This window comes from Panthera pardus, unplaced genomic scaffold (assembly GCF_024362965.1).
Source record: "Panthera pardus isolate Hobbes unplaced genomic scaffold, ASM2436296v1 HiC_scaffold_8, whole genome shotgun sequence".
In the NCBI taxonomy this organism is placed as follows: Eukaryota; Metazoa; Chordata; class Mammalia; order Carnivora; family Felidae; genus Panthera; species Panthera pardus.
The window spans coordinates 11395914-11418452 of NW_026527013.1; the positions used below are offsets into that span (position 1 = coordinate 11395914).

General features: G+C 52.3%; 2 protein-coding genes across 3 annotated transcripts; one reads left to right on the forward strand and one right to left on the reverse strand.

Moving 5' to 3' along the window:
- The first annotated feature begins 3061 nt into the window (after positions 1–3061).
- On the forward strand, positions 3062–4408 carry LOC109247981 (olfactory receptor 7C2). The gene has a single exon (XM_019417250.2). The coding sequence runs from the start codon at positions 3117–3119 to the stop codon at positions 4071–4073; it is 957 nt and encodes a 318-aa protein (XP_019272795.2). The 5' UTR covers positions 3062–3116; the 3' UTR covers positions 4074–4408.
- A 1628-nt stretch (positions 4409–6036) lies between these two features.
- Positions 6037–21525, reverse strand: SLC1A6 (solute carrier family 1 member 6). 2 transcript variants are annotated; one of them, XM_053897461.1, is made up of 10 exons: positions 21347–21525; positions 15747–16006; positions 15414–15551; positions 14071–14275; positions 13289–13331; positions 12441–12784; positions 9731–9964; positions 8342–8536; positions 7436–7570; positions 6037–6585 (listed from the first exon to the last, which is right to left on the reverse strand). In XM_053897461.1, exons 2-10 carry the CDS (start codon positions 15949–15951, stop codon positions 6390–6392), a joined length of 1695 nt encoding a protein of 564 aa, XP_053753436.1. In that variant the 5' UTR covers positions 15952–16006; positions 21347–21525; the 3' UTR covers positions 6037–6389. The 2 variants fall into 2 exon arrangements, with proteins under 2 accessions (XP_053753436.1, XP_053753437.1); XM_053897462.1 differs by lacking the exons at positions 6037–6585; positions 7436–7570 and adding an exon at positions 7655–7682 and having other exon boundaries at positions 21347–21519.
- Positions 21526–22539: the final 1014 nt, after the last annotated feature.

A 22539-nucleotide genomic window follows, 5' to 3' on the forward strand; every position in this document is an offset into this window, starting at 1 on the left:
TGCTTAAAAAAAAGTAAATATTAGAATCACAAAATTGTATGCCTGAAACTAATATCACACTGTATGTTAACTGCCTGGAATTTAAACAAAAACTTTTTTTTTTTAATGTTTATTTATTTTTGAGACAGAGAGAGACAGAGCATGAACGGGGGAAGGGTCAGAGAGAGAGGGAGACACAGAATCCGAAACAGGCTCCAGGCTCTGAGCGGTCAGCACAGAGCCCGACGCGGGGCTCGAACTCACAGACTGTGAGATCATGACCTGAGCCGAAGTCGGCCGCTTAACCGACTGAGCCACCCAGGCGCCCCTAAACAAAAACTTTTTTAAAAAGAAATTTATCAGGCAATGTGGAGATCGGATTTAACATTATTTTTTCTAAATTGTTAATCACTAAACACTTACTATGCTTTCAAAGACCCTCTAAGGTATCTAGGAATTAAGATGCTAGTTAAGTTGATAAAAATATGTTTGTGTAACCTAAATTATAATGAACATCTTATTAAATTACAAAACTCCAAGATTATTCTTGGACAGAATCCCTTTTTTTTTTTTTTATGTTTATTTCTTTTTGAGAGAGACAGAGCATGAGTGGGGGGAGGGGCAGAGAAAAAGGAAGCAGGCTCCAGGCTCTGAGCTGTCAGCACAGAGCCCCAGGCGGGTTGTGAGATCACGACCTGAGCCTAAGGCTTAAGCCCTTAACTGACTGAGCCACCCCGGCGCCCCTCTCAGAAAGAATTCTTTGAAAGATATGAAGAAGTGAGAATACCAACTCTTACCATAAATTTGAGCAGGGTTGTGGAATTTCATACCAATGCAATAAGATCCAAAGATAAATAGGTGTTGTAAGTTAGTATTATTTGGAGAAAGTATGTAAATATTATAGAAAAACTTAAAATTTTTAATAAAATCCAGGGGCGCCTGGGTAGCTCAGTCAGTTAACCGTCCGACTTTGGCTCAGGTCATGATCTCATCGTTCGTGGGTTCAAGCCCCGTGTCAGGCTCTGTGCTGACAGCTCAGAGCCTGGAAGCTGCTTCGGATTCTGTGTCTCCCTCTCTCTCTCTCTGTCCCTCCCCTGCTCATGCTCTCTCTCTCTCTCTGTCTTAAATAAACATTTTTTTAAAATTTTAATAGGGGCACCTGGGTGGCTCAGTTAGTTGAGTGTCCGATTTCCGCTCAGGTCATGATCTCACAGTTTTTGAGTTCAAGCCCCACATCAGGCTGTGTGCTCACAGCCCAGAGCCTGGAGCTGCTTTGGATTCTGTGTCTCCCTCTCTCTCTATCCCTCCCCAGCTTGTGTACTCTCTCTCTCTCTCAAAAATAAATAAACATTAGGGTCACCTGGGTGGCTCGGTCAGTTAAGCGTTCGACTTCGGCTCAGGTCATGATCTCACGGTTCGTGGGTTCAAGCCCCACATTGGGCTCTGTATTACAGCTCAGAGCCTAAAGCCTGCTTCGGATTCTGTGTCTCCCTCTCTCTCATGCTTTGCCTCTCTCTCTCTTTCTTTCTCTCTCAAAAATAAACATTAAAATTTATAAATAAATAAATAAACATTAGAAAATGTTTTAAATAAAATATGTTAAGAGGATAAATTATGAGTATTCTTGTATGAGTATATTCTGTAACCAACTATACTTTGATAAAGCTAAAAAGAAAGGACAAACTTAGGTGAAGAAAAAGCCAATATTGAGAAAGCCTAGGGCACTGTAGTCGACTGATGACTAGATAAAAAAGATGTGGGGTATACATACAATGGCATATCACTCGACCGTAAAAAAAAGAACGTGATCTTGCCATTTGCAACAGAGTGGAGGGATCTAGAGGGTATCATGCTAAGTGAGATAAGTCAGTCAGAGAGAGACAAATACCATATGATCTCACTCCTGTGTGGAATTTAAGAAAGAAAACAGGGGCGCCTGGGTGGCGCAGTCGGTTGAGCGTCCGACTTCAGCCAGGTCACGATCTCGCGGTCTGTGAGTTCGAGCCCCGCGTCGGGCTCTGGGCTGATGGCTCGGAGCCTGGAGCCTGCTTCCAATTCTGTGTCTCCCTCTCTCTCTGCCCCTCCCCCGTTCGTGCTCTGTCTCTCTCTCTGTCTCAAAAATAAATAAACGTTAAAAAAATTTTTAAATAAAAAAAAAAAAGAAAAGAAAGAAAACAATCAGGCGGGGTGGAAAGAGCACAGCACACCAAGGAGCAGACTCTTAACTAAAGACAACACACTGATGGTTCTAGAAGGGAAGTGGGGGTGGAGGGGGGCAGGGTGTAACAGGTAATGGGAATTAAAGAACACACTTGTGATGAGCACTGAGTGGTGCACAGATCGTCGAATCACTATATTGTACACCTGAAACTAATGTAACATTATACTTTCATTAGACCGGAATTTTAAAAAAATAACGTAAAATTTTGAAATCAATACATAAATAAGAAACTCTAGAGCGGTATATTTATAAATGCAATTTTGGTGGGATTTCTATTTAGGCATTGATAATATAAATGAAACATAAATGACTATTAACGACAATAATATTGGTTATTATTTTTTTATGAGAAGGCACACCCATGGTCCAGAGGATCTGAGGTATAGAAATCGCGGAAAGGCAGCACAGTGAAAGAACCTCTCAGAGGTTGGACGATCTGCCTGGGGTTAGGGAATTGCCCGTTCCCACAAGCACCGAGCACAAAGTGAAAAGCAGCCCCCGTGGATGGCTGCTTAGGGATGCAGGAGAGCACTAGAGCAGTGCTCCCCAAACTTGGGTGTGCATCAGATCCCCAGGAGGATTTGTCAAGGCCCAGAGTGCTGGCCTCACACCCAGAGCATCTGACTCAGTAGGTCAGGTGGGCCTGAAAATGGGCACTTCTAACAGGTTCCCTCGTGATGTTGATGGTGCTGTACAGGGGCCACAACTGGAGAACCAATGATCCTAGGGACAATTTTCCCAGGTAGCGACGGTAACCACAATTTGTCAGCAAAGAAAGCCAATCGTTAGCCAAAACAAACGACTTCATGATTCCCCTGGGTTTGGATTAAGGATATTTCGGTCATTCGGGGGAATGCTTATTTGGAGTGAATCGTGTCTTGCTTTTTGTCTCTTTCTGGACAAGGCCAGTAGCCCCATGGAAAGTGGAAACCAAACAAGAGCTGCACACTTTCTCCTCCTGGGATTCACAGAGAAGCCTTTCTTCTTTGGGCTATTTCTGTCCATGTACCTGGTCACGTTCACTGGGAACCTGCTCCTCCTCCTGGCCGTCAGCTCTGACTCCCACCTCCACACCCCCATGTACTTCTTCCTGGCCAACCTGTCCTTTGTAGACATCTGCTTCACCTCCACCACCATCCCGAAGATGCTCTGGAACATCCAGACGCAGAGAAAACCTATCACCTGTGCCGGCTGCCTCAGCCAGATATTTTTTTTCATCGTGTTTGGATGCCTGGACAATTTACTCCTGACCGTGATGGCCTATGACCGCTTTGTGGCCATCTGTCACCCCCTGCACTACATGGTCATCATGAACCCCCAGCTCTGTAGGCTGCTGGCCGTGGGGTCCTGGTGCATCAGTGTCGTGGGCTCCCTGCTCGAGACTTTGACCCTTTTGAGGCTGTCCTTCTGCACAAACATGGAAATCCCACACTTTTTTTGTGATCTTCCTGAAGTCCTGAAGCTTGCCTGTTCTGACACCTTCGTCAATACCATGGTGGTGTATTTTGTGACTATTGTCCTAGGTGTTTTTCCTCTCTCTGGGATCCTCTTTTCTTATTCTCAGATTTTCTCCTCCATCCTGAAAATTTCATCAGCCAGGGGCAAGTACAAAGCCTTTTCCACATGTGGGTCTCACCTCTCGGTGGTCTCCTTGTTCTATGGCACGGGCCTCGGGGTCTACCTCAGTTCTGCAGCGACTTCATCCTCTAGGACAAGTCTGGTGGCCTCGGTGATGTACACGATTGTCACCCCCATGCTGAATCCCTTCATCTACAGTCTGAGGAACAGGGACATGAAGGTGGCCCTGGGGAGACTCCTCAGCAGGGCAGTGCCTCTCAGTGTTGGGGAACCATTACAGGATTCTCATGAGTAACTGGGCACACAATCCTGAGGACCAGAAATCTTAGTTTCCTTTGTGCATTATTTAAATATTTTAAATGTTTATTTGTTTTTGAGAGAGAGACAGAGTGCGTATGCATGCAAGTAGGGGAGGAGCAGAGAGAGAGGGGACAGAGGATCCCAAGCAGGCTCTGTGCTGACCACAGAGACTGCCATCGTGGGCCTCGAACCCACAAACTGTGAGATCATGACCTGAGCCAAAGTAGGATGCTTAACCGACTGAGCCACCCAGGCACCCCCTCTGTGCAATATTTTTATTTTTCCTAACTTTATGTTTTAGAGCAAAACCTTATTTTTCCAAATTTTATGTCTTAGAGCAAAACCTTCCGTGTTTCTTTCCTGCCCTCTATTTTTCTTCAGGTTGTGCCTTGGATTTCTTTTTATCATTTTGTAACCAGTCGCTTTAACTTTATATGAATAGAACCTATTTTCTCAGTTAGCTTCAGTAATGGTCTGGATTTCTTAACAGCTGAATCGAATCCCATGTGTTTAATATCTACCTTCAAAGTGATGGGATGTGTGCCTATTTTGGAAACATTTAGAGAGATGTTTTCTGGGGTTACATGAATGGAATCAAGTCAAAGACATGCCTCCAAAACTAGGAGCAAATAAACATCTGTTGTTTAACCACCCAGTCTGCGGCCCTTTGTCACGGGAGACCTAGCAAACTGCCCCACCCCGCTCCCACGAGGAGCTTTCTGCAGACACAGACCATTGACCACACCTTAGAGGCAGAAATTCCAGTTTGAGACTGGGATCCCCGGCCAAGCTCCCCAGGGTCAACTGTGGAGTAGGATGCTTTATAAGCTTCTTGCCTTTGCCTGGACTTTTTCCAGTTTCTGACACAAACGTTGCCATGGCGACTGCAAATAGACTAAAGAAATCTGGATCCCTACTTCCCAGTTTTCTCAAGTACATATGCCCAAGGGTTCTCTCTGGATCCTAAAGAATGGGGGAGGGAGTATCCCCGAAACACGCCTGTGCTTGAAAGGTTTCTTCCCGCTGTGAGAGAGGCAGGTGCTCAAGTGAAGTTTAATTTGATTCAGAAAAAAACCAATGTGTTTCCGGGACTAAAGGGTCAGAGAGTTGAATTATATCCATGACATCTGGAATCCTGTTACTCTCTATATACTTGTGTTTTCCCGAAGGCTTTATTAAAGTCTCATTTCATGTCCCACCTGGTTTATTAGGCTGCAGGAAAATAATGTTAAATGACCAACATCCACCCTTGTGCACTAAGGAGACACAGCGCTTCCTGAGGCCAGCGTGGGGGGGGGGGGGGCTGAGACAACTGGTTTCAGGAGTCAGCAGTTTGGACTACAAGACACAGTTATTCTTCCCCACGGGAAGCTGCTTCCTCTATTCCCAGCCATGGGTGCATGAAGTAAAGAGTTGACTCGGAAGGCTTAGGGGAGCTGAAAGCCTGCATGTTCCAGAGAAAGGACTTGCCCTTGACTGGCTCCCGGGAAGTAACTCTGAGCCCTTGGAATATCCTGCCTCATAAAAGCATCTTGGTATATCTGGGACCTTGATCCACACCACGTGGTCCGGGTTGACCATGTAACTTATGGCGAATGCCTGTTTTTGTTCACCTGCTATATTCGTTTGACTTCTGTGGGGACCAAAGAATGCCTACACAACAGATCCCCGATAACAGTCCTGAACACCAAGGCTCAGGTGAACTTACTTCCTTGGCTGACACTACTCCATACGTGCTGTCACGCATCATTGCGGAGACGATTGAGTGAGTCCATGGGGTTCCACTAAGAGGGCGCCATGGGAAGCCCACGTCTGGTGACTTCTGGACCCCGCCCCAGGCAACTTTGGTCTTGGCAGATTTTTAATCTGTCATCTTTCACTGCAGTCAACTATAAACGTGAGCATCAGAGCTTCTCTGAGTTCCACGAGTCTTTCTAGCAAATCATTGAACCTTCAGGTCTCGGGGACCCCCGACACGGAGGTCACACACATTGTTTTATTATGATAAATGGCGGTTATCCCTTACTTCCTTCAATTCCACCACTCCTTGAGAAAATAAAGGGCATGAGCTGACCCCTCCGCTTGTCGGACCCGAAGCTCACTGCCCTCCACGAGTTCTCTGCATGCGCCCAGAGAGAAATGGAGGCCTTGGACACCCTTTGGTTCCTGCTCCTTTATCTTAGTTTCCACCAAACAAGCTGGACAGAACACGTGTGTTCAGCGCACAGTCATTCGGGCAGTGGGTCTTCCCTAGGACCCCCCCCTCCCCAGCCCCGTTCCCTCCTCTATGGGCAGCAGGGCTGGGGTCCCCTCACATGGCACTCTCGTTGCCTCCCCGGCCCCTGGACGCCCCCTTCTCTTGTGCCATGAGCGACTTGTAGGGCTTCCCCAGGCTGGGGAGGGTGAGCTCGGCTTCTTGCAGCTCCAGCTCCCGCTGAGACAAATGCTCAATGACGGCTGCTCCAATAGAGTCCCCCAGAACATTGGTCATTGTGCGAAGCCGGTCACTGGGGAGGGGAGGGGAGGGGAGAGAGAAGCCATGGTTACTCGAAGTTTCAAGAGTTCATGGAAGAGTCGGTGTAGCAGGGTCGGGGGGTGGGGGTCCCTTGTGCTGGGAGTTGGGGCTCACGTCCCCTCCACGACCACATAACCTCAGGCAGGTCCCTCCCCTTCAGTGTCCTCAGTTTCCCCTCCTACCAAACACAGGTTGGCTCAATGCTGATGTGCTCACGTTTGATCTCAGCAATGCAATTCTCTCTTTTTAAGGACATAAACATCTGATGGAGAAAATGAGAGGCTGTGGGCTGAACAGCATACAGGAGGAGGACGGGAACCACCATGAGTAAATCAGCTCACCAAAGTGAACTACGTGTAACCAGGGAAAGATGCCAAAGCTTCCCCGGCAAGATTGGAGGCTGTCTAAATGGGACTCAGGTCCAGCACAGAGCTCCCAAATGGGGATGAAAGTCCAGAGTTTTTTGGGGTTTTTTTTCAACGTAAACCTCCCGTGTTTCAAAGTTGAGAATTAAAAACAAACACACAAAAAACACTGGCAAGCCAGCTCTGTCCCACAGATCGCCTTCTTGTGACTTCTACATAAAGCAGGGGCTTTTCAGGCTGAGAGCTAAAGCCCCCATTGCTCCTCTCCTCCCTGTCCTACTTCCCCAAGGTTAATTCTGGAATTTGGGAACCGCGGGCCACGGCCCAGAGTGTGCTGCACGGCTTCCCTTCTGCTCTCAAATTCTAGAACTCTGTGTCCTCGCTGGACTGAGGGCCCACGGGTTGGGGGTCTCACGGGGAACGCGGGTGGGGAGTGAGGGTTGAGGAGCGAGAGCACCAGGGTCTGAAGGGACTCACAGGAACCAGTCCACCGCTATGATCAGCGTGATGTCTTCAGTGGGCAGGCCCACCGATGTGAGCACAATGACCATGGTGACCAGACCCGCCTGGGGGATGCCAGCAGCCCCAACGCTGGCTGCTGTCGCCGTGATACTGCACATGGAAAGAGAACACGGGGGGGGGTGCAGGAGGAGGGAAGGGGAAGATGACGCAGACAGTGAGAAAGGACACCATGGAAGGGGAGAGGACATCTTAAATTAAGTTCCTGAAAACAAAAAGCAGCCTTCAATAAATGTATTCTTTCAACTCATACTTACGAAGCGTATGCTACAAGCTAGAGGCCTAGTAGAAATTCCCATGGAAGAAAACCCCTGCCCAAACAGAGCTCACATTCTAGGTGGGGGGGAGGCAGGCAAGGAGCAAGATGAGTACTTAACATATATACTAAGGCAGATGGCGCTATGGAGGAACGGGTCAGTCTACGAGGGTCCAGACCATGCGATTTTAAACCGAACATTCAGGGAACACTTCCCCGAAAGTGTGACCCCGAAGCAAAGACCGAAAGGAGGTGATGATGTTTGCTGTTGTATTTATAATGACCGCGTTGGAACCTCTGGGTGACAAGGCCCAGGAATCCATCGTAAGAGCCTCGTGTCATTAGGTTGCACCAGGCCATACTTTGGAAAATCCTGGGCAAAGGGATTTGCCCACAACAGCATGGGAAAGGAAATGGGGACTCAAACATCACACCAGCTCCTGACAAGCTCAGTTGGCCTGGGTGACTGGGCTCATCCCACATCCCCTCGCTCCAACATTCAAAGCCTCCCCTGACCTCAAGCTGAGCCTCCCCCACCCCCACCCCTAGCCAAGCTAACGACTTCTGAGGTCTCACCTGCTGGCACAGCCCACCCAAGACCCCCTCACCTGATAGTTGTGATCTGGCCCAGGTTGAGCTCATAGTTGTTGACTTGGGCGATGAAGATGGCGGCCAGGGCCTCGTACAGGGCGGTCCCGTCCATGTTGACAGTGGCCCCCACAGGCAGCACAAACCTGGTGATGCGTCGGTCCACACCTAGGCCCTCCTCCAGGCAGCGGAAGGTGATGGGCAACGTTGCAGAGCTAGGGGAGAGAGCCCAGGAGACTGAGAACGGGGGGGTGGCAGGGTGGGGGCCGGGGCCGCAACGAGTCGAAAGAGAGATTCTGCTGAGAACACTAAGGGCCCAGGTGGGAGCCAGAGCGAGGAGAGGCTGGCAGGCGTATAACATTTCAGAGACTGATAACTGCACAGGGAAGAGGGATTCCTCATGTTGCCAGAAGCGCACAGCAATGGCAGTCCCCTAGGGTGAAGGTCTCTGGACCCGCTTAAAGCCCATAGCTTAAGGCTGGTTACTAGGCACGTGTTTGTGCCACTAGTGTACTTTCCACTCCCAGGAAGGAGGGGATGAACGGTCTGCTGGCCTCCCACCCACACCCTCAAGGTTGAGAGAGAAGTATTACAGGGACCCCTAGTCCCCCACTCCTGTGGTTCACGGGGCACCCCAGCTACACTAACCCTCCTTGCCTCTCTCCCACCGCCCCTCAGGGGAGGAAGGGGGGCCTAACTGATGGGGGAGTGTAGCTGAAGGAGTGGCCGTCTCATTTGGGAGTCCGTCTGTCCACAAAACACGTGCTCTGCCTGGTCAACCTGAAGCCATGCAGTGAGAAGCCTGGACCCACAGAGAAGGCCTTTGGGGATCCAGCCCTGTGATGACCAGGTTGAGTTTAATTCTGGGCTGTGATGGCACCCATCCTCTTGGCCACAGACCAAATCTCCAGGCAGCATTGCGAGCAATAAAAATGGCAGCATTCTTCCAGCTGGTTGGCCCTTGTGACACTTCTCAAACTATTTTGAATTTAGATGATGGGGAAAAGGGAAGTTCTTTACTAACCCCCTAAAACCACGAGAAAAGGACAAGGAGGCCAAGAGAGCTCGCAGCCACCACCCCGAGGGGAAATGAAACTCTCTGAGCCAGAAAAATGACCGAGAACATGGAACCCGTGGGAAGCTTAGGCTTAACCTCAAGACTGGCAGCTAGTTCTCCTCCATACACAACAGAGAAATAGACAAGGAGGAAAAGAGGTCAGGAGAGTCAGTGCGGGGGCAGAGATCAGCACTGAGGTGTTGGTCGACCTGGAGACCTTCCGGAGCCGCTGACATTACCGCACAGCACAGACGAGGCTCAGCAGGGGGTGAAGGAGGGCAGGACTCCTAGGAGAGCAGGTGGACAACAGCGAACCTCGGAAAAGCACCAGGGGTGGGGGATTAGGCCGTACCTGGAAGACGTGCCCATGGCAGTGATGAGGGCCTGCAGCACGCCCCCAATGAAGGGGAAGGGGTTCCGGTGGGTGATGAGGAAGTAGATGAGGGGCAGGACACCACCAGCATGGAGGAACAAGCCCACGATGACAGTCAGGGTGTACATGCCCAGCTGACCCCCCAGGACGGCCATGTCTTCCATCTCGAGGATCTTCCCAGCAATCAGGAACAGGATGCCCACGGGTGCGTACCTAGGCCAAGCCAGAGGCCTGTCAGAGCTCCCTCATGACTTCCCCTAAGGCTCGGAGCTGGCATTCCCAAGGCTTTGCCCATATAAGCCCCTGGGGCCAGGCAGTGCCCATGGTCCAGCACCCTACTCCACCCCAACCTTCCCCACACACTCACGAACAGGGAAGGGCCCCACAGGCACAGCCCACTTCCTCTTCCCACTCACCCAGAACTCATGCCCACTACAGTGGGGAAAGGCTCCTACAACTCCACGCGATACAATCTTATGAGGTCTCTCTTACCTCCATTCCCATTCAAGTCCCTCCCCAAAGAATCACCGCCCTTGGGACTCTCTCCCTAGACGTGGCCCAGACGGTCCCTATCGCTGGCCTTTGAACGCCCCTTATTCACCGCCTCCAACTCTTTTTGCGCTAAGTGGGTAACCTCTAGGCCCCTACTGCCTGTTCTGTAAGTGCATACTCCCACTCACTCACCAGCCCTGAGCTATTGCACCTGAATTTCCCATGGACATCTCAAACCACGTGTCTTGTCAAATCATCTACTTATTCAACCTCTCTCCTGAGCACCCGCTCTGCTCCGGTCACAAGGTCGCTGCCCCTGTGGCACCCACATCCTGATGGGGAACCGGGCGGTACACATAGAAACACCTAATTTAAAACTTCGGAGGGCGACCGCCGCAAAACAGAGCCCCTGAGTGGGGCTGTGGAAACATGCGTGGTCAAGGAGGGGCTTCTCTAGAGATGCTGACATTCACGCAGAGGCCCGAGTGGTGAGGAGGGACACATCCACCCGCGCGGGAAGCATTGCAGGCACAGTGCAAAGACCCTGAAACTAGCATGAGCTGGAAGAAGTAAAGGAGTACAGAGCAGACCGGTGCAGCTAGAGCAGCGAGTGAAAGAGAGGAGACAGAAGTGAGTTCATCGGGGGCTCACCTGTCCCCCCCAGCTGGGCTCAGCTAGGCTCAGGGTGACAGCCGATGTGAAGGTGCAGAGTTGTCTCCCAGCCTAGACCTACCTCTGTGTCTGCTCATGAACGCCCTTCCCAACCTCCCCATCTTCGTCCTTCCTCCTGATCCCCCAACAAAGTTCCTCACCTTCAGGTCAACTGCACAGGGCTTCTTTCCTTCTACCCTCAGCCACCCAGTACATCGGGATATTTGACCCAAACCTGCCAACGACACCACTTTCGATTTATGGTTTCCAAAACTCAGTCTCCTTGACAAGCTCACCGTCCACTGCTTTTCCAAGCTTTCACCTTGGCCTCTAGCCCCCTACACAGCTTTCTAGTTATTGGGGATGATGTACAAAATCTTCTCCAGTCTGGGACCAGACAGTCTCGTCCACATCTTTTTTTTTTTTTTTTTTAAGTTTATTTATTTTTGAGAGAGACAGAGAGAATGGGGGAGGGGCAGAGAGAGGGAGAAAAAAATGCCAAGCGGGCTCCGCGCTGTCAGCACAGAGCCCGACGCGGGACTTGAACCCACGAACTGTGAGATCACGACCTGAGTTGAAACCAAGAGTTGGACGCTCAACCGGCTGAGCCACCCAGGCGCCCTGGTCTTGTTAGCATCTTTCATGGCCGCTCCCAACTCACCTTGTGCTCCCGCCTCCCTGAACTCCCTGCCATTCTCCCGACAATTCAGGCTTTGCGTGTTCTCTCGTCTCCGCTTGAAGGGCCTCTTCCCCCTCCCTGTCCTATCGGATTCCCACTTACCTTTCAAGACCCAACTAAGAAGTGACCTTTTCTATGACTCCCTCCTCGGCTTCCCAAGCAGAGTCCACTACCTATCTGTCCACTGGCTGCTCACTTCTCCACGTTCTCAACACCTTTGAAATGTCCCTTTACTCTAGAACCTTCTGCCTTGAATCACATTTATCTAGTATGGGGCTGTCTCCTCCAAGACTTCATGATTGAATTCAATGGATCTCTGTACTCCAGAGTTCAAGACCGAGTTAGCCTGGGAAAATGTCTGCTGAATGAGTGAAGGAATTGGTGAAGGAACAGACACACGTAAAGAATGAATGAATGCGTGCATGTATCGATTAAGGAATGATTAGCAAGGGGCTAAATGAGTTAGAAAAGGAGCAAATGAGACACAAACGAAGGAGTGAGTGAATGAATGAGGGTGTTAAGCAAAAAGGTGAATGAATGCAGGGAATATGTGAGCCAGTCAATGGGAGGATACCAAATGCAGAGACGAATGAGCAGGCCAAAGAATGAGCTCGAATGAATCGATGGTGCAGTGAGTCAATAAATGAACAAATCAATCAATGGTTTCATTAATGTGAAGATGAGTCCATGAGTGAATTTATAAGTGAACATATGAATGAGTCGATTCACCAATACATATATAAATGATCTGGGCCAAAAGGCCCCAATGGCCCCTTGAGCATCTGCCCCACCACCGGACTTCCCAGCCCCAGCTCCACCTTTCCCGCGGGCCGTCACCTGCCCACACTGTCACAGCCCAGCACTCACCAGATAATGATGCCCACCATCCTCATAATAGCCTCATTGAGGCTGTCGAAGAAATCCCGCAGGACTCGGCCCTTGTGTTTCATGCCACCGATGACCAGCCCAAAGGCCACAGAGAAGACCACGAGGCCCAGGGCATTGATGCCATTGGCTGAGCCAGGCACAGGCACAGTCTCCTCGAAGCTCAGCACCTCCTGTAGGGTGCCCAAGGCCCATGTGACATTTTCCAGGAGGCTGGTTCCGTTGTCCATCGAGGATGGGGGAGGCATGGCGGTGCCCGGCTCAGATCCATTCTCTGTCCTCACTATGGTCCTAGTTACCAACCTTGTGCTGTACTGCGTCTTGAACTGAAATATGGAGAGATCGGGGCCAAAATCGATGCATCAGAACCTCCTGGAGAAATTTACCGAGAACACCAATTCCTGGTTGCCACACCCTGGAGAATCTTATTCAGTGGATCTGAGTGAGTAAACGAAGTACTTGACCAACGCGTAGAAGAACGAGTGAAGCAACACATGAATGGAGGAGTGAACGACCAACGCGTAGATTCCGCATTTTTCAAAGCTCCCTGCTCCAACAGATTAGAAGGCCTGTCTCCTCAACCATCTATGGTGAGACACATTGGTTCCTCCTCCAGAACCATCCCCAGGAAGCTCATGGCCTAAGAGCTGGTCATCCCACCAATGGGAGGTACATTCTCTCTCCCAAACTCTTCCAAAAGCCCCTGCCCATTGCTCTGTCAGGCCCTTCTTCCCATCCCTCACTCGGGGACCATTCACTCAGCAGCAAGCCCCCTACCACCACTCCCACCCTCCAAACCTCCTTGAACAAACGGTGTACTTCCTCCTGACCTGTTTGAAGCAGGCCTCCACAAGGTTGGGTGGAAACATATTTCTGCAGAAAAACATCAGAGGAAGGGAGGTAGTTAGCAGCAGCACCAACGATAATAACGGCAGCCAACATGTGAATGCTTACTCTAGGCCAGGTACTGAGCTAAGTGACCTGTATGATCTAAACCCTACAACCTCTAGAAGTGTCCCTTCTAGCACTATTGATGTCCCCATTTTATGCACAAAGAAACCAAACCACAGAGACTTTATGGAAGGTGCCCAAAGCCACACAGCTCCTGAGAGGTACAGATGGACCTCAAATCCAGGTCTCTCCAAGCCCTTCAGTGGGAAGGAGAAATCCCCTACCGAGCCACCTTGGGGATTTCAACTCACACACACGTACCAGTGATGCCTCAAAAAACCCAGACAACTTGTGGGTTTCCCCCAAGTCAGGGACCAGGGAAGAACCATGGTGAGCCTTGATTCTGGCTGTCAAAATCTTGCCTAAGAGAGTCATTCATCCTCCGATGGAGCTTGGGAACACCAGCCACCACCTGTTCTGAGCCTGTCTCAACATGCAGCTCTAGCCTCCGGAGCCTAAGGGCCAAAAGGTCATACCCTAGAAGTCACCGACTCTCAGAGCATTTGTGCAACGCTCCGGGGCAGAAAGCAGGTACCAAGAGACTAGGTTCAACTTGGGTTTTGCATTTCCAGGCTGAATCAGCCTGTTCCCTAGTCTCTCCTTGAGCACACTTTGTTGCATCTAGGCTTAGAGTTCCCATCAAAATTAGAAAGGACGTCACCTGACCAGGTCCATGAAGGCATCAGCTGTGGGGATGGTCTCAATGCGGCCCTCGCGGTGCAGCCCCTCCTTGGAGCCCTTCCCAGGGTGGATGATGGTGACCATGAGGATGCCAATGAAGACAGCAATGACCGTGGTCACCATGTAGTATACAGCTGCCCGCATCCCCATCCGGCCTGTTGCCTTGTTATCCAGGGATGCCATACCTAGAGGACAGGGGGTACCGCCCTGAGCAGCCCCGTCCACACCCCACCACCCACTCGCCCATCCAAATGCCCTTTACCAGACTAAGGCACCTGTCCTTCAGCTGCTGCGTCTGTTGGCTGCTAACAGTTCGTGCTGCCCCCCTCTCTTGAGAGCTGCCCTCAGCAGAACAAAAGCTGCCTTGCCCAGAAACACCCCATGGAAGGTCTCAAGCCAAAGGCTGCCTGTATCTGGGATTCAAAGGGCCAGCCCCTTTGACTCAGGTGGGGGCAGAGTTGAGAAGAACAATCCTGTAGCATTACTCCTGTTCCACAACTACCCGTGGGATAGGGCTGGGAGGCCAACCTTCTTCTGAACCCACAGCTCTGCTGAGATGCTTTCCCTGCCTCATCTTGCTTCCTTCACTTGCTCGTAGGTCTCTCTTGAATGCCATCCCTTGACCAATCGCTTGTGCAAAGATCCCCATCTTGGGCTCTGCTTCTGGGAAACCCAGACCAAGAAAGCATTCTTCATGCCAACCTTCATGCCAATCAAGTCTGGAGGTTGGCAATCAACCACTTAGGTCTGGTTTTGCAAATAAAGTTTTATTGGAACACAACGATGCCCACTTGATTACATATGAGTCCACGGCTGCTCCCACACTACCTTAACAGAACTGGGTAGTTATGACAGAGATCATACGCACCGCCCCCCATGCTGAAAATGTTCAGTCTCTGGCCCTTTCCAAAAGAATTCGCCGACTTCTGCATAGCCCATCCATATTTCTACCCCATCCCCCACTCACCATCCTGTCCCCTCCATCTCAAACACCTTTACCCGCATCCCACCCCTTGGCCATCCGTGTGGTACTCTCTTCCCTGGCTGCCCCCCTGAATGATGCTAAGCCCCTGGCGGGCTGGTATTCTACCTCCATGGAAAAGTCCGGTAAAGTTACTAAGTGGCATAGGTCTCACTGGGTCTGGAACCTGAGTCTGACGAAGATCCGGGCTCTGGCCCGAGAACTCGGGGCTAGGTGCCGGCTTCGCGTTCCAGGTCCTGAGGTAGGGAGGTGATCTCATGCCTGGGATAGCTCTGGCTCCAGGTTTGAGCTGGGACTGTCGGATGGGTCTTAGAAGCCACCACTGGCCTGGGCTCGCTCACCTGTGACCAGGCTGGAGACAATGAGCGGCAGCACCAGCATCTGCAACATCCTCATGAGAAGCTCTCCGGGGAAAGAGAAGTACTTGATCTGCCGGTAGGTAAGCTGGTACGGGCGCAGGGCAAAGGCCAGGCTGACCCCTAGGACCGAAAGAGGGGCTCTGTGGAGTGGTTTGGGTCACTCAGCCCCACCTGTGTGAATGTGTCCTTATGGGGGCGGAGGGAACGCAGTGGGCGGCGGGATGCGCTCGCGTGGGTGACAACCGGTAGGTGGAGTGAATATGCGTGCGGGCAGTTGATTTCCCCGGGAACCCCACCCCCCCCAAGCCGGCTCACCGATGACCACCGCGCTGACGGTCAGCAGGATGAAGGCGTTCCGGCGCAGGAAGCGCAGCACGTGCTCACGGGTCATGGTCTGCAGGCGCAGGCGCGTGCGCAGTGCCCTCTGCTGCAGACTTTCTTGCAGCCGCTGCAGCCAGCCCACCCGGCCCAGCCGCTGGCCACTCTCCCGCAGGAACAGGCTGTTCCCGTGGCTGCTCATCGTCTATCTGCCGGGGCCACAGGGGCCTTCCAGTGAGGGGCAGGACAGAGGGCGGCTGTAGGGAGAGGGGAAAGGGTGGAAGAAACCAGCGAGGGGCTCAGAGAGAATCCAGGCACCAGAGGAGGGCGGACGTCCACCTGCTGGGACGCGCCCATCCTGAGACACCTGAGAACACGCCTGGGGCTCCAGGGTTACACCCCGGGGAGAAAGAGGTCAAGATCTCCTGAATCGCTTGCGGACGTGGCTGGGGAGAGGCGGGGTGGGAGATCACAAGGTAAATGGATGTTTCTGCCACTCCCTGGCTCCAGAACCCTCCTTATTTCACACCATCAGGAGGAGGTGGGGGCTGCCCCAGCTCACAAACCAAACTAAAGAGCCTTTGCTGAGCGCCACGTGCATGCAGAGCCCTAGACAAGGCCCCTGGGGTTAGCCCCCCAAATTAATGTGGTTTCGTGTCTGGCCTGGAGGTGCGGACAAGTGGACCATCCACAATGACAAAATCATCAGGAGCCTGGCAAAAGTCAGTGCCCGACAAATGCAACTGGTCTGCATGAGTGTTCAGGTGAAGAAAGGAGCTGGAGGTGCGGTTCCTTAGGGAGGAAATGGTGACCTTGTCCCCAGTGGCTCTTCAGGACTCATCTTTGAAGGGGAATGTGATGTTCTGAGTTCTCTCTGGGGTGCCAGGCACTATTCCCAAAACCAGACTTTTGCGTCTTCTCTGTATCTGACCACTTCCCTATAACCTTATTTCCTTACTGAAATAAATATATCTCCAACGGAAGCTTTAGATCATTACTTGAAATGCAAATTATATTTTAACACACATTAAATGAAGTGCATACAAAAATAAAAACCTGTCGATCCTCTTACCAACTAAATACCTTACAAGTTTAAGGCAGCTTGGAAACATGACTCTTGTGGGCCAGAGGAACTTTTGCTTTTGTGGACTTCTTCCTCCATTAAAAAAAAAGTAAAGTATTAAGTTGTATTTTACAACTGAATTGTTATAAAGATGAATACAGTGGCTGCACAACACTGAGAATGTCCGAGATGCCCCTGATGCCTCTTTAAAATGGTTGGGTTTCTGTTCTGTGAATTTCACCGAACATTATACTTTAAAATATTTTCTTTTAGGGCCGCCTGGGTGGTTCAGTCGGTTAAGTGTCCGACTTCGGCTCAGGTCACGATCTCACAGTTTGTGAGTTCAAGCCCCACGTCCAGCTCTGTGCTGACAGCTCAGAGCCTGGAGCCTGCTTCCGATTCTGTGTCTCCCTCCCTCTCTGACCCTCCCCTGCTAACGGTGTCTCTGTCTCTCAATAATAAATACATGTTAAAAAAATTTTTTTTAATATTTTCTTTTACTAAGTGTAGTTCTTGAGGCACCTGGGTGGCTCAGTCGGTTAGGTGTCCAACTTCAGCTCAGGTCATGATCTCACAGTCCGTGGGTTCGAGCCCGAAGTCGGGCTCTGTGCCGGCAGCTCGGAGCCTGGAACCTGTTCTGGATTCTGTGTCTTCCTCTCTCTCTGCCCCTCCTTCACTCACACTCTGTCTCTGTCTCTCTCAAAAATAAATAAACATTAAAAAAAATTTTTAATAAAAAATAAAATAAATAAATAAAAGCGTAGTTCTTTCTTCTGATTTTAAAAGAAGTGAAAACATCTCTGTGGGTCCTAAAAGTATCATGAGCCCTGGGCACTGGACCTACTATTTAGGAACAACAGGCAGCCTGGCCTACAATGATCTCACAGGGGGGAAAAAAAAAAAAAGTGGCAGGTGCCCATATCCCAGGCATCCTGGGAATTCTGCTGTCCCTTTATATTCACTCCAGGGCAAAAGGCTGACCACCAGGGGTGGATGGCATTGCTGAGGCTCCCTTGGCTGCTGGCTCCCCTTTTGGTCTGGCCAGTGGGCAGGAGAATGGTGGTGGGAGGGGCCTTTATTCTCCCTACCCCACCCCCGACACGCCCCTATGTGGCAGTGGCTGTGTTCCTCTGCCTCAAGCCACAGGTCCCATCAGACAATCCTTCATACCTGTAGGCCATTCAGACATCTCTGAAAAAAGAAGTTTTAGTTCCTCTGTCCATGTTTTAGTCAGATGGTTTTTGTTGCTGTTGTTATTGTTGAGTTGCATGAGCTCTTCACAGATTTAGGATGTTAGCCTCTTATCTGATACACGGTTTACAAAAAGTATCTCCCATTCTGCACGCTCTTTCCATTCTGTTGTTTCTTTTGCTGCCAAGAAGGTTTTTAGTTTGATGTGGTCCCTCTTGTTTATTTTGGCTTCCATTTATGCTTTTGGTGTTCTAGCCAAAACAATCATTGCCAAGACCAATGTCACAGGGCTTCTTCCCTACCTCGTCTTCTAGGTATCAGGTCTTATGTTTAAGTCTCGGGCCCATTTCAAGTTACTTTTTCTGAGGAGTATAAAATAGGGGACCAATTTCATTGTTCTGTATGTGTTTATCCAGTTTTCCCAGCACCTGTTGAAGAGACTATCCTTTTCCCCATTGGGTGTTCTTGGCTCCCTTGATGTGAAAGAGGTGCTCTTGCTAATGTCAATCCTATTACAAGACACAAATGTATCGAAGCAACATGGTACACACCTTACCCTTAGGCAATGTTATACATCAAATATGTTTCAACCAAAAAAGAAACACAATCCTTTGTTACAGCCAAGGCTCCGGTCCTGCTACCTCCCTGCCTCCCTCCTGATCCCTCCCCTCCCCCACTCTTGCTGGTCCCTGACTGCTACTACACCACCCTTCCTGGTTTCCCTTAACTTTGCTCCGATCTTTGTAAATACTCCTTAAGTTAAACTCTTTCCAATTCTGCTTTTGGAGTGTGCTGTTTCCTGACAAATACAACAGATTGATCTGGCTCTTAGAAAAAACTCTCCAAGGGGCACCTGGGAGGCTCAGTTGATTAAGAGTCCGACTTTTCATTTCAGCTCAGGGTCATGATCTCCCGGTTCATGGGATCAAGCCCCGTGTCAGCGCTCTGTGCGTATATCGCGGAGGCTGCCTGGGATTCTCTTTCTCCCTCTCTCTCCGCCCCTCCCTGGCTCATACACACTCGCTCTCGCTCTTTAAAAAGGAGCGAGCCAAAGGAAGACAGTCAATACTGTTCCTGTGCTGAACTCTGTGCACGTTTGCTTTGCCTGGTGTTACACCTGCCACTCTCTGAGGGATCGTGGCCTCCAACCCCTCCCCTTGGCTGCCCCCCAGTCTCAGTGTCAAAATCCACCCAGGATGGGCTGGGAGGGAGGGGGGGTGGGGAGGTTGTTTGCTGCTGCTAGCTGTGCGGCTTCTTTTCCGGGGGTTACTGTCTTCCTTGCCCTCCCCTGACCCACCCCCACCCCCCCCCCATATCCAAAAGATGAGACAGCTGCCTCAACTTTCCAAGCCACGCTTCCTCCGGGTCCAGGCCCGCATTCTCAATGCCAGATCCCAGTTGGGGTCCTGCTCCAAATGGGTCCACCGCTTTGAAACCCCAGTGCTGCTTCTCACCTTGCTGTGAAAAAAATCCCAGACATGGGACCACAGATTACACGGGAAACTCTTAATTCCTCTCTCTCTCTCTCTCTCTCTCTCTCTCTCTCTCATATGTTCCCAGTCACCAAGCAGTACTGCGAAACTGCCCATGGGTCCCAAGGGAGTGCTCTGCTGAGATCCAAACCAGCCACAAAAGCTCCAGGGCTCGTTTTCTCTTTTCTTCCTCTTCCCTACAAGAAGCAGCACAGCACAAAGCAGGGATGTACAAACCATCATCTGAGGGCCAAATCCGGCCCGCTGCTTGTATCTGTAAACAGCTTTCTTGGCACACGGCCATGCTCATTCCTGACGTATTGTCTACGGCCTACTTTCATGCTACAATGGCAGAGCTGGGGTGTTGGGACAGAGATCGCAGGGGCCGCAGTGCAATCTCTCGGGCCCTTTACTGACAAAATCCACCAGCCCCTGACCTAACAGAACCGCATACCTGAGCGCTTTGTCTCAAACCCCCCTCCACCTTGCTGGAACTGGTCACTTTCTGTGTGGCTTAGAGGGCTCTGTTCGCATGAGGCTTACAACAGCACCTGATGGGCGCGAAACGGACGTCAACCGGGGTCAATAAAAAAGCAGAAACCCAACAGCCAGGGGACAGACAGCCTGTCCAGTCTCTCCTGGTCCTAGGCATTCTCTTGACCCTGTTTCTTAGGTTTGCCACTGGGGAAGGGGCCCTTCTAGTGTCCCCAGTCTCCACAAGGGTTCCAGCATGGGTCTCCCACCCGCTTCCCCCAACCTCCAGACTCTCAGACGTGAAGGCATGTACTGCCCCCCACCTTGGATCAGAAAGAAAGGAAGGGCCTCCCACATCCTAAAGCTGAAGCAAGCTTGGTTGGCAACCGTATGCTTCCTCACCATTTTATCTCAACACTCTGCTAGCCAGAGCAGCCAGCGGGGGAAGGAAAGAGAAAAGTCACATACATCACATATCACACACGCATCCAAACACACAGCCTCACACGCCTTTGTGTGCAACTGACACATATACAACCGCACAGACACGCGGTCACACACACACACACAACTGTTCAGGCACACAAGCCCACACGACGCCTTCAGAAATGCAACTCCACTCATGCCGCGTCCGTCACACAATCCCTGCACACACAAACACATGCACACACATCCATGCACAGCGTCAGACATACGACCTCACACACGCCTTCAAGACCCCGCACAGTTCCCCTTCGTAAATGAAACTCCATACAGTGACGGCCATACAGTTCCTACGCGCGCGCGCGCACACACACACACACACACACACACGCACAACTTGGGGCTCCAGACACAAAACTTCAGACATTCAAATCCCTCCCCACATTTCAACACCCAGCCCACACGCCTCTTTGGGCAGGCAAGCCCACTCACAAATTCAGGTTCCCACGCACGCACCACCACCACCGCCCCCACGCACCCTTCACACCCAGCACCCGCGCAGCGCAGCGGTGGCCCAAGTCTCAGCCACAACCCAAGTCTGCCCGGAGTTGGAGGCATACACGCCCGAGAAGAAAGGGAACGGAGCCCTGGAAATGGAGGAAGCATGAGGCACAGAGATGGACACCGGCCCGCGAGTTGAGGCCACGGGAGGGGGGGGGGGGGGAGGAGGGGCTATAGGCACCGAGCCCTCGGGTGACTGAGGTGGTAGGAAACTCACCAAGGCGACCAGAGGAGCGGCGGCGACCACGCTAAGGGGCAGGGAGCAGCCGAGACAAAGGCGGCCGAGAGGTGGCAAGGGGGACGCGGGGCGCCCCACCCGCCCGACCCCGGTGCGGGGCCGAGCCCGCCTCGGACCCCGCCAGCCCCTACCTCGGAGCCCCTGCCCCAGCGCGGCCGCGGGGCCCCCCACTCACCCGCGCCCGGAGCGGCGGGGGCGGCCTGCCCGCGCCTCGGCCTGCGCGCTGCTCCCGGATGCAGGTGCCGGAGCCCGGCGAAGCGCCCGGCCCGAGCAGCGGGGACCCGCCAGGGATGGCGCAGCGCTTGGCGCGGGGACCGGACGGCGGAGGCACCGGCAGGGAGCCGGGACGCGCTGTGCGGCGGGTGGGAGCCGGGCTGGCCCTGCGCTCACGTGGGTGCGGGGGGCGCGGGGCGGCCGGGGGAGGGGGCGGGATCCCCTCCGGGATGCCCCCCGCCTCCCCCGCGCCGAGCCCAGGCTCTGCCACCGCGCGCCGGAGGAAGAGGCAGGGCGCGGGTGGGGAGGGAGGTGCGGAGAGAGGGAGGGAGGCGGGGGGAGGGGGGGGGGATCCTGGGGTGGGCGGGGTGGGTGGCCTCTCGCGCGTCCCGCCCCCGCCCCGCGCCTCCGAGCCCCCGCCTCCCGCGCCTCCGCGGCCCTCCTGAGGCCTGAACGTCCCTGGAGGGCGCGGGGACCCGCCCGCCACCGCTGGGCCCGGTGCCCGCAGCCGCCACGTGGGCTCCGCCGCCCCGCGCGTCTCCCTTCGGGTGCACAGCCCGGCCTTGGCCTCTGGGCCGCTGTGCGCCCTTGGGCTGACCCCTCTCCCTCTCTGAGCCTAGCCTTATTTAAACAGCGGAGATGACTCCGCCGACCCCGCAGAAAATTAAAAACAGAAAAATCCAAGCGCGCGGGTGTGGACAGGCTTCGTGCAGCGTGAGGCCTCGCGCGAATGGGAGACCACTAATTCCTGTGCTCTTGTAATTAATATTATCCTTTGCCGTCCCTAGAATCCGTACCCGGCGAGGCCGATCCTGCGTTTCTTCTCAAATGACACGGCTCTGGTCGCTTCCAGCACCTCCCGTCTGTCCTGACAGCTAACTGCCATTTTCCAGAGCTGAGGGTGCAGCCCTGCACCTGTGATAAAAATCAGTATGTGGTTGTTGTTGTTATCGAACAATTGTTGATCCGGACGTGCTAGTGCGGGCAGTCTCTTTTGCTCATAGTTAGTCTCCGCACGATGAGGTAGATATCACTGCCCCCATTGGAAGAGAGGACAGGCGCTCAGAGAGGTTGGGTAACTCGCCCAAAGTCACCCAGGCAGGGAGCAGCCACCTCAACCTACTGCCTGGACTACCCTCCTTGACACTGTCCCCA

Bases quoted from the DNA above. Each gene is read 5' to 3' on its own strand.
- LOC109247981 (XM_019417250.2), top strand. From the start codon at position 3,117: ATGGAAAGTGGAAACCAAACAAGAGCTGCACACTTTCTCCTCCTGGGA.
- SLC1A6 (XM_053897461.1), bottom strand. From the start codon at position 15,951: ATGAGCAGCCACGGGAACAGCCTGTTCCTGCGGGAGAGTGGCCAGCGG. The intron at 8,537-9,730 runs GTACGGCCTAAT...TCTCTCCCCTAG, and splicing joins GCCATGGGCACGTCTTCCAG to CTCTGCAACGTTGCCCATCA. The intron at 7,571-8,341 runs GTGAGGGGGTCT...TTCCATGTGCAG, and splicing joins GGCCAGATCACAACTATCAG to TATCACGGCGACAGCAGCCA.